This window comes from Cervus canadensis, chromosome 9, assembly GCF_019320065.1.
Source record: "Cervus canadensis isolate Bull #8, Minnesota chromosome 9, ASM1932006v1, whole genome shotgun sequence".
Taxonomy (NCBI): domain Eukaryota; kingdom Metazoa; phylum Chordata; class Mammalia; order Artiodactyla; family Cervidae; genus Cervus; species Cervus canadensis.
Window position 1 is genome coordinate 73,210,899 of NC_057394.1, and position 18,541 is coordinate 73,229,439.

At 39.2% G+C, this 18,541-nt stretch overlaps 1 protein-coding gene across 1 annotated transcript in view; it reads left to right on the forward strand.

Moving 5' to 3' along the window:
• The window catches only part of SOHLH2 (spermatogenesis and oogenesis specific basic helix-loop-helix 2), a 43,399-nt gene that overhangs the window by 13,999 nt on the left and 10,859 nt on the right, over window positions 1-18,541 (forward strand). Inside the window, exons 2-6 of the mRNA XM_043477720.1 lie at window positions 2,255-2,469; window positions 11,610-11,671; window positions 11,752-11,856; window positions 15,677-15,776; window positions 17,463-17,573. Coding sequence (XP_043333655.1) covers window positions 2,255-2,469; window positions 11,610-11,671; window positions 11,752-11,856; window positions 15,677-15,776; window positions 17,463-17,573 — 593 coding nt within the window. The remainder of the gene's footprint in view (window positions 1-2,254; window positions 2,470-11,609; window positions 11,672-11,751; window positions 11,857-15,676; window positions 15,777-17,462; window positions 17,574-18,541) is intronic.

Below are 18,541 nucleotides of genomic sequence, written 5' to 3' on the forward strand. Positions count from 1 at the left end.
TCCTTTATCGAGCCCAACTTTGCTTAAAGTGTTCCCTTGGTACCTCTAATTTTCTTGAAGAGATCTCTAGTCTTTCCTGTTCTGTTATTTTCCTCTATTTCTTTGCACTGATCGCTGAGGAAGGCTTTCTTATCTCTCCTTACTGTTCTTTGGAACTCTGCATTCAAATGGGACTATCTTGCCTTTTCTTCTTTGCTTTTCGCTTCTCTTCTTTTCACAGCTATTTGTAAGGCCTCCTCAGACAGCAGTTTTGCTTTTTTGCATTTCTTTTCCATGGGGATGGTCTTGATCCCTGTCTCCTGTACAGTGTCACGAACCTCCGTCCATAGTTCATCAGGCACTCTGTCTATCAGATCTAGTCCCTTCAATCTGTTTCTCACTTCCACTGTGTAATCATAAGGGATTTGATTTAGGTCATATCCGAATGGTCTAGTGGTTTTCCCTGCTTTCTTCAAGTTAAGTCTGAATTTGGCAATAAGGAGTTCATGACCTGAGCCACCGTCACTCCCGGTCTTATTTTTGCTGACTGTGTAGAGTTTCTCCATCTTTAGCTGCAAAGAGAATAATCGACCTGATTTCAGTGTTGACCATCTGGTGATGTCCATGTATAGAGTCTTCTCTTGTGTTGTTGGAAGAGGGTGTTTGCTATGACCAGTGTGTTCTCTCAGCAAATCTCTATGAGCCTTTGCCCTGCTTCATTCTGCACTCCAAGGCCAAATTTGCCCATTACTCCAGGTATTTCTTGACTACCTACTTTTGTATTCCAGTTCCCTGTAATGAAAAGGACATATTTTTGGGTGTGTGTTCTAAAAGGTCTTGTAGGTCTTCATAGAACCGTTCAACTTAAGCTTCCTCAGTGTTACTGGTTGGGGCACAGGCTTGGATTACTCTAATATTGAATGGTTTGCCCTGGAAACGAACAGAGATCATTCTGTCCTTTTTGAGATTGCATCCAAGTACTGCATTTCGGACTCTTTTGTTGACCATGATGGCTACTCCATTTCTTCTAAGGTATTCCTGCCCACAGTAGTAGATATAATGGTCATCTGAGTTAAATTCACCCATTCCAGTCCATTTTAGTTTGCTGATTCCTAGAATGTCGATGTTCATTCTTGCCATCTCCTGTTCGACCACTTCCAATTTGCCTTGATTCATGGAACTTACATTCCAGGTTCCTATGCAATATTGCTCTTTACAGCGTCGGACCTTGCTTCTGTCACCAGTCACATCCACAGCTGGGTGTTGTTTTTGCTTTGGCTCCATCCCTTCATTCTTTCTGGAGCTATTTCTCCACTGATCTCCAGTAGCATATTGGGCACCTACTGACCTGGGGACTTCATCTTTCAGTGTCCTATCATTTTGCCTTTTCATACTGTTCATGGGGCAGGTTCATGGGGCAGGAATATGGAAGTAGTTTGCCATTCCCTTCTCCAGTGGACCACATTCTGTCAGACCTCTCCACCATGACCCGGCCGTCTTGGGTGGCCCCACACGGCATGGCTTAGTTTCACTGAGTTAGACAAGGCTGTGGTCCTGTGATCAGATTGGCTGGTTTTCTGTGATTATGGTTTCAGTGTGTCTGCCCTCTGATGCCCTCTCGCAACACCTACCTTCTTACTTGGGTTTCTCTTCCCTTGGACGTGGGGTATCTCTTCACAGCTGCTCCAGCAAAGCACAGCTGCTGCTTCTTACCATGGACGAGGGGTATGTCCTCACGGCCGCCCCTCCTGACCTTGAATGTGGAGTAGCTCCTCTCGGCCCTCCTGCACCCGCACAGCCGCTGCTCCTTGGATGTAGGGTGCACATACACACACACATGCACAGATACACACACACATAAATCATGTAGGAAAGGCACCAGCTGGTTTCTCTCGTTAATAAACAGGTTTACCAGTAGAGTGGACAGTTGGAGAACTGGACCAAAAGAATCTTATCTATTGTTAATAGGATGAGAAAGAGACTTGTAGGACAACCACAGTAGAATGGTATTTGTGAGCAAAACTTTTTAAAATAGCATGACTTTCAAATCTGTTCAATACCTAGGTTCCAAGGACATGATGCCCTTGATGTATGCTTATAGTTGGCCGTTCAGTCCAGCTGAATAGTCAGTCATTGGCTATTTGTAACCTTTATTTATTTTCTCATACATGATGACTTCTTTCTTTGTTACCTTTATTTATTTTCCCCATGCATGATGACTTATTCTCTATGCCTAGACGTTAATTGTGCAGCTGCTTTTTTCCTCTTCTTTCAGGCAAATATAGACCTCTTATTAGTGGGCGATGTCACAGTTCAGTACCTGGCTGATACTGTACAGAAATTATTTTCAAATATAGCAAAAGTCACCGTCATCATTAGTGATGTGAAGAGGGCAGCAGCACTTGTGGATGACTGCACATTTGACATGGTTTTCCTGAAGCTGACTTCTTCACCAACTGCCGAGGAGCTGGAAGTGGTCAAATTAATCAGGTAAAATCTTGACTCTATATCTTTAGAATAGTTTTTATTGAAACTTGCTTCTATAAAAATCCTTAGAAGATGATACTATTCTATTTTAATTTTTAAGGTGAGAGATATTTTCAAGGGCAAAATCTCTCTATATGTCTTTGTTTTTATGGCCAGTTTGGCATACTATTATAAGAATTGTCATTTTAACTTAAAAAGTAATAGGTGAGGGTATAAGAATTAATTGGTCGTAGAAATTTATTTGGTATATAATGCTTCCCTTAATTCGATAGGCACTCCATTTTAATAACGATGTCATTAGCATGGCATATCTTTTCAGAGTTCATTAATTGTTATAGCAGATACTAAAACAGGTGACCACTTTGGGTCATGATGGCTGTGGGCTGAAGGTGTCTCTTTCAAGAAATTTCCTGATGTGAAAGAGCCATGAGGTTCTCTGTATCCACAGAGTCCAAGTCAATACCGATTCCATTACTCTTGTTTCATCCAGCAGGTCCATAGACGTTCTGCTTCTGTTTGACCCACTTCACTCTGGAGATCTGGGGTCTAGAGGTGAAGAGTTAGGTTCTTCCTTGCCTGATTACATATGATTTTGATTCATTTAGGATGCTTTTAAATAGGGTTAGGTGAGAATGAATGTGTTTCCCTTCTGTGAGAAGACTCGATGAAGTGTAATTGCAAATAATATTGATATATGTTTAAGGACTTCTCATCATTATAGGAGAGGTCTTTCTAGACCAAAGAAGAAAGTTCAGAGCAATACTATAATCCCAGAATAAAAAGGAGCAAGAATATTACATTAGGAGAAAAGAAAGATGGGACTGGGAAAAAGCCAGAGCCACTGGTTACTTGTTAAAGACAAGACAGAAGACAGACCCTGCTCCTGGGGTTTCTTGGAACTTTTGGTCTTATGAATTTCATTGGCTTTCTACTCCGAATATGAACTAAACAAACCAGGCAAATTACCTCAAAGAGATTTCACTTCCAAAACATGTTGTGTACAATCTTCTTTCTGAAGATATGCCTATTTTGCTAATACATCTTTTCAAAAAGTCTCCTAAACATAGAGTATCTCTCATTGAAGGTGCATAGTATATCTCACTTATATAGCATTTTAAAGAATTTACAACAGCTTTATGAGGGCAGGGCTTCATCATTCCTACTTGGCAGATTAGAAACCTGAGGCTGAAGTGGCTTTCATGAGACCACATGGCTTCTGTTCACACAGCTCAGACTAGAATTCTTTATTCTTCCCTTCACGTTCTTTCTTCTAAAAGTCTTTAATGATCTGGCTGTTTACACCTCTGAGATCCCATAAATGCCACACTTACTCTAGACTAGACATATCATTCTGGAAGAGCAGTGGACCAGCCGGGTGGCTGATCTTGCTTCATTCCATGGGCCGGAGTCTAGCCGTGCTCCTCCAAATGTGGTAAAGGCCTCATGTATGCGCATGATTGAGGCTACATTTTGAACCGGATAAGATTAAAGTTATGTTGAAGAACAGGCTTTGTGTCTAGTCACAGTTGTTAAAAGCTTTAGGGACAGAGGAGAGAGCCTCTGTGTGATCCTTCCCTCTGTGGATTCTTTCTCTGCTCTGAATAGCAAAGCTTAAGATGTGTTAGCAGAGAGAAGAAGACAGATAAAGGAGCTAACTATACAGACATGTATATGATAGTTCGGTTATTTTGCTGTGAAGTCATTTGTTTGAAAAGGAAAAAAAAATAGATAATTTGTTGAGTACACTTAAATTTGGTCTCTCTCTCTTTTTTTTTTTTTTTGGTCTCATTATGTTATTCTCAATATTCAGTTTAGGTATTGACCAATACTAGATATTCCATACTTTGCTCTAGGTATGGGTGGGTGAGCATACCTCAGAAGGACCATGAGTCCTAACTTTCATGTTCCTCTTTGAAAAAGGGACCAAGGTTTCTTTGTGGAAGCTTTGTGTTTCCTGATACTGACCTCAGCAGCTGGAAATGTCTCTGAAATTCCCGTTCTTGTCCTCAGAACTGTTATGACTTTATGACTTATTGATACCCTTATGGACCATGTTTATATTTTGAGGCTATACATTTTCTTAGGATAATGAGTCTCATGAACACCTTGCCCCATTTATAAGGCATTAAATCTTTATCTTTCCTAGAACACTTTATCTCGAGTTTTGGGCTAACATTAAATGACTAAGCCAAGATAAAGGGTTTCAGCTTAGCTTTTTTATGCCGTATTTTGGATTTTTCCCCTTAGAACTTTGTCGTTGTTCTGTTATATCTCAAAATCTGGATAGGTTCAGGAATATATAGAAGTATTTACCTTACTTTTCTCTCTTTGGGCACTTATGTGCCCTTGTCAGTAAGTAAAAAACTTACTATAGAGTGAAACTGGTCCATGTTTATTTTCAGAGCACATGATCACAAATGTATGTATATCTATAATGCATATCAATTTCTATTGAAAATAAGAATGAATCTACTCTGTTAGCTATATAAACTTCTTCTGGATAAAATGCAAGCAAGCTCATTAAAAAGATTTTAAAATTTACTCTTGCAGAAGAACTATGGTTTTGGCCTGGGACTAATCATGAAACAGTTTTAAATATTCATAAAAATAATAGTACTTTATACCCTGACATCCTCAAGAATGATGGCACGTCTCAATTATAGGTTGACATTCCTAGTTGAGTTCAGTTCAGTCAGTCATGTCTTACTCTTTGCAACCCCATGGACTGCAATACACCAGGCCTCTGGGTCCATCACCAGCTCCTGGAGCTTGCTCAAACTCATGTTCATTGAGTCGGTGATGCCATCCAATCATCTCATCCTTTGCCATCCCCTTCTCCTCCTGCCTTCAGTCTTTCCCAGCATCAGGGTCTTTTCCAATGAGTCAGCTCTTCACATCAGGTGGCCAAAGTACGAGAGCGTCAGCTTCAGCATCAGTCCTTTCAGTGAATATTCAGGACTGATCTCCTTTAGGATGGACTGGTTGGATCTCCTTGCAGTCCAAGGGATTCTCAAGAGTCTTCTCAAACACCACAGTTCAAAAGCATCAATTCTTCCGCTCAGCTTTCTTTATAGTTCAACTCTCGCATCCATACATTACTACTGGAAAAAGCATAGCTTTAACTAGACGGACCTTTGTTGGCAAAGTAATGTCTCTGCTTTTTAATATTCTGTCTAGGTTGGTCATAGCTTTTCTTCCAAGGAACAAGCGTCTTTTACTTTCATGGCTACAGTCACCATCTGCAGTGATTTTGGAGCCCCCCAGTAATAAAGTCTGTCACTGTTTGCATTGTTTTCCCATCTGTTTGCCATGAAGTGATGGGACTGGATGCCACAATCTTAGTTTTCTGAATGCTGAGTTTTAAGTCAACTTTTTCACTCTTTTTGATTTTGATGTCATTTCATGAATATATTCTTAATGAGTCAGATGAACTACCACGCAGTGGTAAAGTATTTTAAGATGATCTCAAGATTCATATTCTTGGTTCCAGAATTTCAGGAGTGTTTGACCCTTGGTGCAGGTCAGTTCTCAAAACTGAGCCAAATTCAAAAGGCAGACACTTGGTAATTCAGATGCATCCAGACACTCTATCTTACAAAGACCAGTACAGAACATCAGAGTATGTTGCAGATACATCCACTGTGTTTGCATCCTGTTTGGCATTGTGGTTTTCTAGTCCACGAACTTTCTCTGAGGTCCTTCAAAGTCTGTGATTCTCATGAGCTCAGAGCAGTACAGTGACAGGGAGGGAACACAAAATGTGCTTCCATCTGCTCAGTCAGCAAATCAAGTTTGATTCTGATTTCACTTTTTCCCATGTAGATCCAGTTGTCTGATCAGTTAACTTATTACTTCACTAAGGAAACCCAATCTCATGAGTCACAAGGGCCTTACAGGTCGTCCTGTTATGTCCCCAAATTCCAGGACATCCTTGACTTGACAGTGCTGCTCAGAAAATCCAATTAGCCAGTCTGCATGACCTGAATTCTTGACAGTAAACACTATAACAGCAAAACACCTAAGTAGTTTTTCTAAAAGCTTTATTCTATAAATAAGAACTGAGGAACATTCTAGATGTTTATTGTTTCTAGCCTCACATCATCTGGTGAACCTAACTTAGGGTTGCAGCAGAAATTCTTCTGACAAAAAGCACACTGTGAGCAGGGCACATCAGCCTTCACATTGACTGGAAGAAATCATTGCATTTTATTGCAGGAGCCATATTAGTAGCAAGTAAACTCACAGTTTTCATATTTATAGAAAAACTCTTAATTTTCTCACTGAAAATGGTTGTTGTTTTAATTAATTAATAAAGGATATTACTTGTTACAAAGACCAAACTAGACTACACCAGGTTAATTTGATTGCATTGGGCCCACAGGCAGCATAATGGAAACAGTACTCAGGGAGGCTGCTCCTCAAAAATGACACTGGCTTTTGTCTTTTGAAATCCTTGTGCTATAAAGGAAGTGTATTTTAAAATGTCCCCTGGCTTCATATGGACTTATATGAACCTTTTGGTTCTCCTATTAGATGACAGATTTCAGAAGCCAGCTGGGTTTTTCTGAGGTTCTTTGATCATCAGAGTGTACAACTCGGCTCAAAACACCTTTGTATGATCTTTTTATTTTTTTGTTCCAGCTACCAGGGACTGGACTTGGGGATGGGGACCAGGCTGGGGGTGGGCACTGCTGCAGTGTGAGCTTATAGCAGCCTCCAGTTCCAGAGGGTGCTGGAGATGGACGTGTAGGTGTGGACACTAGAACATCAATACCCAGTCTCATGTATGGAGGAACCATCATGTCATTTAAGCAGTGTATATGGTGAAACATGCTGCTGCTGCTGCTGCTGAGTCACATCAGTCGTGTCTGACTCTGTGCGACCCCATAGACGGCAGCCTACCAGGCTCCTCCGTCCCTGGGGTTCTCCAGGCAAGCATACTGGAGTGGGTTGCCATTTCCTTCTCCAGTGCATGAAAGTGAAAAGTGAAAGTGAAGTCGCTCAGTCCTGTCCGACTCTTCATGACCCCATGGACTGCAGCCTACCAGGCTCCTCCGTCCCCCATGGGATTCTCCAGGCAAGAGTACAGGGAGTGGGTTGCCATTGCCTTCTCCGTGGTGAAACATGAGGGGAAATAAATTATACCCCAGCAAGCTGCAGATTTTTAAAATCTCAGGAGACCTCAACTGAGAAGGTGTTCATAAGGTCTCAGAACCTGCAATTTGGCTTTGGTAAGTGAAAGAAGTGGTATCAGTTGGGGTAGAGGAAGGAGATTTTTGTTGTATTTTGGTGTTGCTTAGTTTTGCTTTAAGGAACATTGATTTAGTGGAAAGAGAACCTGTTTTGGTGACCCTGGAAACTAGAAACTCTTTCAGCTTATTGATTTGTACCGAATGTGATTGAGAAGCTGATCTGTGGACCAGAGTGTTGGATTCTGGGACCTCTATTGATTGCTGGGGTTCCTGTACAATTAGGGCCCCACCGGCAGGGGAAGTGTTTGGGTTGGTAATTGATTCTGTTCTCTTGACAAAAATCCAGGAATTCCAACTCTGTAAAGCTTGAAATTCATCAGGGTATAAAAATCCATATATCCAAATCTAACCTGTTTTCTGGTCAGTAAAATCAATTGAAAAGTAGAAACAGGATTATTTCTAAAAGAAGAGAATCTGTTTTTTAAAACTTCTCTAATTCTAGAATATTTTAACTTACAATGATGTATTTTTTCATTAATTTTTTTATGAAAGTATTTTTTATTTCAAAAGTTGGACTAAACTACCCACTCAGTTTCTATCTGTTCAGTCCATTTGTGCCTCCCATCTCATCCTGTTATCCATACCCCTGGTATACTCTACACTTTTTCATCACTTACAAAATAGATATGAAGAGCTTACATCATGGCAGGGGTTATTCTCTCCTCACTACCCCCACCATCCACGCCACACCCCCGCCGCCCATGTGCTAATGGGTCTTTCTTACTGTCACGTCAGTCTGTGGTCAAATTCTACCCTCCCTCCCACTGTTGCGTATTTTGATGGTAGAACAACTTCCTGAGCTTCTCATTGCCTCATAGAAAGCACATGAGGTTTCCCCTCTTTCCTTTCTTTCCTCTCGTCTCTTTCAGTCCACATTCTCTTTCAGAATTCATAGCAAGGAATCAACGCTGAATACATCTCAGTTGAGTGATTGTCACATTTTAGCAATATCCTGCTTGTTTGACATAATTGACTTAGTAAATATCGTGAATCATTTAAAGAAAGTTCTTAGTATGCCTCAGTAGTTTTTCCTCTGTCAGCTCTTGCCTGGATAGCTTACACTGTGGTCTCTCAAATGTATTCTCTGCCACCTTCTGTCAGTTCACCCTGTTGTAGGTAGAGTGGTCTCCCAAAAATGCAAAGAGAATCATGTTACTCCCAAGCTTAACAGTTTCCATTGTCCATCTTATTGTATTTATTTATTGCTCATTTTAATGAAATACTGCATCTTTTACTTGGCCTAAAAAGCGTACTGTAATCAGACTCCAGCCCTGCCTCCCTGTCTAGTTTTGTCTTAAGTGTCTGTCCTTCAGAAACTCTGTACTAGAGCCATCCTGGGCTTCTTTTACTTTCTGGAATTCACCTGCTCGTTGCACTCCCAGGCCTGTACATCTGCTGTTCCCTGTCCAGAATGCACTTTGCTGCTTGTCTGCTTCCCACCCTCCCACAGCCCCTGCCTGTCCTGTGGCTCCTCCTAGCCAGCTGGGATACCTCTGCCTGAAGCTGCAGAGCAGGTTGGTGCCCCAGGCCGTGCTCCCCTCAGACCCCACGGCTTTCCTTTGCAGCACTAGGCGCAGAGTTGCCACTGAATTACTCAACTACAGGCATTTGCTCAGTGTCTGTCCTCTCCAAAAACGTGTTGACTCCACGAGGACAGGGACTGGTCTTTCTGTCTGTTCACGGTATCCCCCAGAGCCAGCACAGAATCTGGCACACAGTAGGTTCTCAGTATATATGGCTCAGATCTCTATACTGTGTGTAATGTAATTTGGAGTGTAGAATAGAGTATATTTACTTTCAAATGCAGATATAAGATGACCAAATATTGTTCAGTGGGGGTTCTTCCAGGTCTTGTTTTAAGGAATAAATAATAACCATATATATGACCATATACTAATAAATGATGCTTTACATATTTAAGAATAGTTTGTCTTCAGCAGTTTTAGCTGTTCTCTTTGAAGTCAGGTTCCAGTATTATCCTCCATGGAAAATCATTTTCTTTTAGCTAATGTCAATGCTCAGTGTCCACCAAACTATCAGAATTCTACCTTACTGAATTCCTAAGTGTAGTTAACAATAATGCCACAATTAAAAAAAAATCATGTTGGAAATCTTCAAGTGTATTAGAGAGAAAAGTACAATGAACTTCCAAGTGCCCATAATATTAATAGTTATCAATATACAGCCAATCTTGTTTCATACCTACCCTCTCCCACACCTCCTTCTCCAGCCTCCCATCCCTGCTCACTAGTAGGTTATTTTAAAGGCAAGGTGGATTATTTTAAAGCAAATCTAAGACATCATTTCCTTTTATCCATGAGAACTTGAATAAGTACCTATCTAAGATAAAGAATCTTTAAAAAGCAATACCAATAATCACACCTAAAGAATTAATAACAATTCCTTAGTATTGTCAAAAATACAGTTGATGTTCAAATTTCTCTTATTTCTTTTTTAAACTGTGAGTTTTATACAAACGAAGATTCAATTTTCCTTTCCTTTTGATTTTTTTCTTTTTATCTTTTCTTTATGTGTTTTATAAAGGGGCCATTTGTCTTATAAATTTCCCACATTCCAATTTCATCCCCATAGCATCTTAAAAAATAATCCTCTTTTTTTTAAATGTCATGTAAACTTGTAGTTAGATCAAGAATCTGGATAAGGTTTTGGCTTATTTTTTTTTTAAGTGAGAATAAAAGTAGTCCATCTTATATTCTACCTAATACATGAGCCATATTTTCAAATACCTGAGCTGTATTCTCAAAAATATCCAGATCATCAAAAACAAAAGTCAGCAAAAATGTCACAGTGCAGAATAGCCTAAGAGAGCCTAATCACTAAATGTAATGTAGGATCCTGGATGGACTCCTGGCATAGGAAAAAAAGTACATTAGGAAAAACTAAGGAAATTGGAATAAAGAATGAGCTTAAATTAATAATAATGTACTGATGTTGGCTCATTAATTGTAAGAAATTTGCTAAACTAATGTAAGGTGTTTGCAGTATAGGAAATTGGGTTTGGGGTATATGGAAAATCTACTGTTTTCATATTTTTTCTGTAAATGTAAAATTATTTTAAAGTTAAAGGTTTATTTTTAAAAAATCACCTCTGTCTCACTTACCGCTTGCCCAGTTTTAAACAGCTGGCATTAGTGGTTGCTATAGAAATGAACTGTAAAAAGACTGTTCTTATTAACAGAGTGAACTCCTGCTCAGAGAAGCCAGGGTTTTGACTAATGATTCAGAATTTGGATTTTCTTGCCCTTTAAAAGGAAACAGAGAAGCTAAAGCATCTATTATATATAAAACTTTCAACAGAGCAAGCATGAGTTTCAGAATATCCCCTTTCCTTGTATTTTTCAAATAATCTGTAACTGTACTGTCCACCTCAGCCACACACTGCAGAACCCTCTTTGTGCAATTGCGTGAAATCAAAATGCAACATCTTCTCTTGTAAATTGAAAAAAAGAAAAAAATCCTTCTTATCCCTAGAGCTTCCCTGGTGTCTCAGAGGTAAGAATCCACCTGCAGTACAGGAGATGCAGGAGACTCGGGTTTGATCCCTGGGTCAGAGAGATCCCCTGGAGAAGAAAATGGCAACCCACTCCAGTATTCTTGCCTGGAAGATCCCATGGACGGAGGAGCCTGGCGGGCTACAGCCCACAGGGTATCAGAGTCAGACATGGCCTTGCAACTGAACAACAGCAGTCTTCCCTCACTGATTAAAGACGCTGCTGTCAGTAAATTTTCATATTAACATCACCGTTTTAAATTCTAATGAAATAAAGAAAATCATCCTGGTGTAGTTACTTCCTAATAAGCTAAATGTATGAATCCCAAGTTTTTTAATGATGATTTTGCTTCATTTTAAGCTTCTTTTTTCCCTTTCAGATTTGGTAAGAAAAAAAATGCACATTTGCTGTTTGTTTTTATAATCCCTGAGAATTTTAAAGGTATGTGCCTGTTGGGTATATTATTTGTTTTTTCTCCAAGTAGAAATCGTAAGGTCAATATTTAATACAAAGATTCTTAGGTTGTGTTTCAGGACATGGAGCTGATATTGCTTTAACCGAACCACTAACAATGGAAAAAATGAGCGTTGTGTTGAAATACTGGAAAACATATTTCTCACTTACTGGTGAGTGGAAAACAAGTTTCCAAAGGTTTGAAAAATTCTAATTAAAATTCTATGAGAACTGTATTTATACATTTGGCTTTCCACTGATGCCTTTTATATGTTGAGGACTAACTGCATTCTCTATATTATAAGGACATATAGTCCTTGTTTATCACAGTCTGAAGAAAACAACACGCAAGAGGCAACACTACACATGGGCATCACAGATGGTAAATAGCAAAAATCAGACTGATTATATCCTTTACAGCTGAAGATGAAGACGCTCTATATAGTCAGCAAAAATAAGACTACGAGCTGAGTGTGGCTCAGTTCATGAACTCTTATTGCAAAGTTCAGACTTAAATTGAAGAAAGTAGGGAAAACAACTAGACCATTCAGGTATGACCCAAATCAAATCCCTTACGATTATACAGTGGAAGTGAGAAATAGATTCAAGGGATTAGATCTGATAGACAGAGTGCCTGATGAACTATGTATGGAGGTTGGTAACATTGTACAGGAGGCAGGGATCAAGACCATCCCCAAGAAAAAGAAATGCAAAAAGGCAAAATGGTTGTCTGAGGAGGCCTTACAAATAGCTGGAAAAAGAAGGGAAGTGAAAGGCAAAGGAGAAAAGAAAAGATACACGCATCTGAATGCAGAGTTCCAAAGAATAGCAAGGAGAGATAAGAAAGCCTTCCTAAGTGATCAATGTGAAGAAATAGAGGAAAACAATAGAATGGGAAAGGCTAGAGATCTCTTCAAGAAAATTAGAGATACCAAGAGAACATTTCATGCAAAGATGGGCTCAATAAAGGACAGAAATGGTGTGGACCTAACAGAAGTAGAATGTATTAAGAAGAAATGGTAAGAATACACAGAAAACTATACAAAAAAGACCGTCATGACCCAGATAACCACAATGGTGTGATTGCTCACCTAGAGTCAGACATCCTGGAGTGCAAAGTCAAGTGGGCCTTAGGAAGCATCACTAAGAACAAAGCTAGTGGAGGTGATGGAATTCCAGCTGAGCTATATCAAATCCTAAAAGATGATGCTGTGAAAGTGCTGCACTCAACATGCCAGCAAATGTGGAAAACTCAGCAGTGGCCACAGGACTGGAAAAGGTCAGTTTTCATTCCAATCCCAAAGAAGGACATTGCCAAAGAATATTCAAACTACCACAATTGCACTCATCTCACATGCTAGCAAAGTAATGCTCAAAATTCTCCAAGCAAGGCTTCAATAGTATGTGAACTGAGAACTTCCAGATGTTCAAGCTGGATTTAGCAAGGGCAGAGGAACCAGAGATCAAATTGCCAGCATATGTTGGACCATAGAAAAAGCAAGACAATTCCAGAAAAACATCTACTTCGGCTTCATTGACTACACCAAAACCTTTGACTGTGTGGATCACACTAACTATGGAAAATTCTGAAAGAGATGGGAATACCAGACCACCTTACCTGCCTCCTGAAAAACCTGTAAGCAGGTCAAGAAGCAACATTAGAACCGGACATGGAACAACAGACTGGTTCCAAGTTGGGAAAGGAGTACATCAAGGCTGTATATTGTCACCCTGCTCATTTAACTCTATACAGAGTACATCATGCAAGATACCAGGCTGGATGAAGCACAAGCTGGAATCAGGATTGCTGGGAGAAATATCAGTAACCTTAGATATGCAGATGATACCACCCTTATGGCAGAAAGTGAAGAAGAACTGAAGAGCCTCTTGATGAAAGTGAAAGAGGAGAATGAAAAAGTTGACTTTAAAAGTCAACAATCAAAAAACGAAGACCATGGCATCTGGTCCCATCACTTTATGGCAGATAGGTAGGGAAACAATAGAAACAGAGACTTTCTTTTTGGGGGCTCCAAAATCACTGCAGATGGTGACTCCAGCCATGAAATTAAAAGACACCTGCTCCTTGGAAGAAAAGCTATGACCAATCCTAGATAGCATATTGAAAAGCAGAGACATTACTTTGCCAACAAAGGTCCATCTGGTCAAAGCTATGGTTTTTCCAGTAGTCATGTATGGATGTAAGAGTTAGACTATAAAGAAGGCTCAGTGCCAAAGAATTGATGCTTTTGAACTGTGGTGTTGGAGAAGACTCGTGAGAGTCCCTTGGACTGCAAGGAGATCCAGCTAGTCAATCCTAAAGGGAATCAGTCCTGAGTATTCATTGGAAGGACTGATGCTGAAGCTCCAGTACTTTGGCCACCTGATGTGAAGAACTGACTCACTAGAAAAGACCCTGATGCTGGGAAAGATTAAAGGCAGGAGGAGAAGGGAATGATAGAGGATGAAATGGTTGGATGGCATCACTGACTCAATGGACATGAGTTTGAGCAACGTCTGGGAGTTGGTGATGGACAGGGAAGCCTGGCGTGCTGCAGTCCATGGGGTCGCAAAGAGTCAGACACCACTGAACTAAACAGAACTGAAGAAAACAAGTGTGAATAAAATAAAGGGAACCATATGTACTCTACCTGTGGAGAAAGTTTGTCTTCAAAGGTTTAAAATGTGTTGCATAAGGACAAATGCAGTGTTGTAGTTAAGCACAGGGTATTTTTTTGGTTTGTCATTTGTTTTAGTAGCTGCTACCATCATTCCTTAGTCATTTAAATGGACCTATTCATGCTTTGTCATTGTGTGATTATGTAAAAGCCAGCACCATTAACCTTGAGTCTTGTGCTTTGGTGAACACTTGTGTATAAATTATTTTACTTCTTTAAGTTAATAGAGTGATTATCCTTTCTGTTTTAGATTTTTATTGTGTGTTACTTTTTTTGGGGGGGGGTTTAGATTTTTATATACAAATAATTGGTGTCAGTGCTTCAGTGAGACCTTACATTTCTAAATTCCTCACCTATACTGTATTATGTGTATTGCCAGCATCTAAACACTTAAGATAATTAAATTAGTTTTAATATGGCTTGTAAAAGGGCAGACTCCAATTTCTGAAATTAAATTCTACTGGAATCATTGTTGATCAGTGACTATTTATGGTTTTTCAAAGTCTGGGTTACAAGCAGGAATCTGTTTAAATTAAGGTATTTTTCTTCAAATGGACCGGAAAGACACTTTAGGGATCGTGATGGATAAGCTCAAACCCCAGATGACACAAGATTCAGTACACCTCTCATTTTTTTAAAATGTTCTTCATTATGGAGGGAAGATGAGTGAGTCTGTTTCGTAGCATTCTAATGGCTCCCAGACTGCAAGTGTCAGAGTTCTTCCTGGGAGAGAAATGGTAACCCTTCTGGACCAAGGGCCTTTTGTAATCTCTCCTAGTTTTGGTTCTCATTGGAAATAGAACAGCTGCTCATCTCCACTTGTCTAGCACATTCCTGTTGGTCATAACCACATCTCACCAGTCATCTCAGCTCTGCTCTGAGGATGGGCAGCCGCAAAACAGCAAAAAAAGAACAACCCCCAAACCAAAAAACAGCACAACCGTCAGATGCTTTGACAATGCACCCACTTACTGAAGACTCATATGCATTTTCTGCCTCTGACATTTACCTGTAAATAATAAGTAAGCTCAGTTGAATGCATTTTAAGCACACCTATCACTAATTAGTAGAATCTGGTTAAAGGAGGCTGCTGTGGAGTAAATTGTATGTAGTGTTGTAATTTTGCTTTCTTACATGAGTTGTTCCATGCTTCACAGGCTGAAATCTATAAATTACTTTTTTATTTTAAAAGCACTGCTTTGTAAAATCTATTGAGTGAAACACAACAACTGTTTTTGATTAGAGCTTGCATGTGTGATTGACATCATCCTCACCAGTGATTTTATAACTAAAATGGTTCCTTTTTTAAAACTTGCAGTTAAGAATGAAATTTCTGTGAAGCCTGAAGAACCTGAGTTGCCTCTGCCGAAGTCCTACAGTGAACACCTGGGATATTTTTCTACTGATGTATTTGCTTGGTTAGTTTTTTTTTTCCTTAACTTTTTCCTAATAACAATTTTTGCTGTGTATGTTAATAGCAATTTTTACTGTGTATATTTCATTAAAAAACATTTCTGGAGGACGTATTGATTGTGGAACAGCAGCTCCAGTGCTGGGGGTGATGCAAAAGAAAGTATCTGTTTTGTGGAAGAAGGATACAGCTTGTTCTGTATTTCAGAATCCTGAGCTGCCACTGAGGGTGCATATTAAAGAAGTATCCATCTCAGTATAAGGAAGCACTCCACAGCCACAGGGGAGCAGGTTGAATTGTCATGTAGTAAGTTACCCATCAGGTTCCCTGATAGCTCAGTTAGTAAAGAATCTGCCTGCAATGCAGGAGATCCTGGGTCAGGAAGATCCACGGGAGAAGGGATAGACTACCCACTCCCATCACTGGACACCTTCAAGTAGAGACTGGGTTAAATAAAAGCAGTGATGTTCAGACTTTGAAAACAATGGAATCCTGAGCTGTTATCCGTCTGCCGCTAAGCTTTTCCCCAATGTCTTTCCTGAACTATCCCCCTGTTTATTGAAAATGAGCCTTTAAAGACAGTCTCTCTGTCTGTGTCCCTCTGGGATATTAAAAGTAGCCTTCAAACCTGCAGAGGATAGGCCATTGAACCTGAGGGCCATTTCAACCCTTTTAGTTCTAACATTGAGTGCTTGTAAAAATTCTATATTCATTAATTTGTTTCACTTGAAGCTGATTTCCAAGGCGATTTTTAAATAGAGCATTTGACTATAAAGAATGGACAGAAGTGCTGAGGATTTGGGTGATGGCAGTAAGAATTTTGAGTCACTTCCAGAATTTGTAGAATGTGACCATCTACTATTTTATACAAGGAGGAGACTTGGCACCCAGTAAGTGTGGTTAAACCAGGGACGCATTCACTTCAATAGTGCAGAGTTAACAACAGCTTTCTTTATCTTAAGATTTTAACCTCAAAGAAATTTTCTGTGTTAAACTTTTTTCTGGGAGTTGAGGTTGGGAAGGGTTTTGGAAGGCTTTGTGATTTTCTTGTGTTACTTAAAACGGCTTTTTGAGCTCTCCTCATCTTGTATCTTTGTTTTTCCTCACTATCTTACTAGTATAAATAAAAGTAAATTTTCAAATGAAGTCATTTGAAAGTAATTTATTTATCTTCAAATGAAGAAGATAATGTTAATTTGTAAGTTTCTTAGGGAAATATATTTTTAAATCAATTAAAAGCAAATCTAGAAAAATAGTAGAGCCAGAAAATATCCATTAAATGACGCATTTTTACATGGAGGGAAACTGCACCAGTTGCTGATCAAGCTGGAATAGTGTATCTTGGCCTTCTCCTCCTCTGTACTGTTTTCCTGTAATGCACCTTTAATACAGTCATGTAATTTGGAATACTTATAATCAGTGAGGTTAGAATATTTTAGTACTGTTTGTGTCTGTTATTTATCAGTATCTCAGAATTTTGGATTGAATTTATGATAATCTTGATAATAAATTCTTCTGAAATAAAATATTCTGTACCAGTTACATGAGGTAAAATGCTTTGATAATTACTGCACCATTGTATAAAGCTAGGGATTTAGAGAAGCATCCTTTGACTAGTGTATTGGTGAATATTTTACAATTGCCTCATAATTTTCCTTTTAAATATATGGTACAATTTTTTTCTTGTTTCTAGCTCTGAATCTCTAAGAAATGACATTGGACTTGATTTAAAGGCTCCATTGTCAAATTTTGAGAAAAGAAAAAAGATTTCTCTTCTTCATTCAAGCAAGGAAAAGCTGAGAAGGTAAATTTTGATACAGCACCCCCCCCCCTTTTTTTTAGCATTATTCCTTTGTAGGAAGAAATTACTTTCATGAATTTCATAGTTTTTTATAGCATTGTTAAAAGTTAGTGTGAAGACTTCTCTTATGGTCCAGTGATTAAGAATCCGCCTGCCAATGCAGGGTACTTGGGTTTGATCCCAGTCCGCGAAAATTCTACGTGCTACAGAGCAACTAAATCCATGCACCACAACTACTAAAGCCTGCATGCCTAGAGCCCATGCTCCATAACAAAAGAAGCCCGGCAGTGAGAAGCCCGGGCACCAGGAACTAGAGAGTAGCCCCTGCTGGCTGCAACTAGAGAAGAACCTGCAGGCAGCAGCAAAGATGCAGCGTGGCCAAAAGAAAAGTCATCACTGTGAAACTAGTTTATCTGGCAACTGAATATATGCTGCTCACTCATTCCACTTATTTAGCCATTCAGCAAGTAGGTGTGAGTGTAATGTGCCAGAATATGATTGGAGAATTGAGATAAGAAATGTTGCCTTCAAGGAGCTCTTAGCCTAGTGCACAGACAGACTTCTAACAAAAATATTTAGGAACAAAAATGCATAAAAGACATGTAATATCTGTACAGTGGTCACTCAAGATATTGCTGTGATAAACTAAAAACCTAAATCATGCATTATACATAATTATGAATTAAACCATTTATGTTATTAAGACCTCAGTCCTCACTAAACTGAAATACAATTTTATTCAGATCTAGATAATTTGAGTAGTTTTTTGGTTTTTTTTTTTGGAAAAAGTTGACAGTCTAATTCAAAACTGTATGGAAAGGGCTCTGATATAAAAAGCCTTAGAATAGAGCAATCTTGAAAACATCTAACAAAATTGGAGTGTGTAAGCTACCTGGCTTTAAGACATAGTATACAGCTACATTTATCATTATTTTACTAAAATGAAGATGGACTGATAGATAATAGAACAC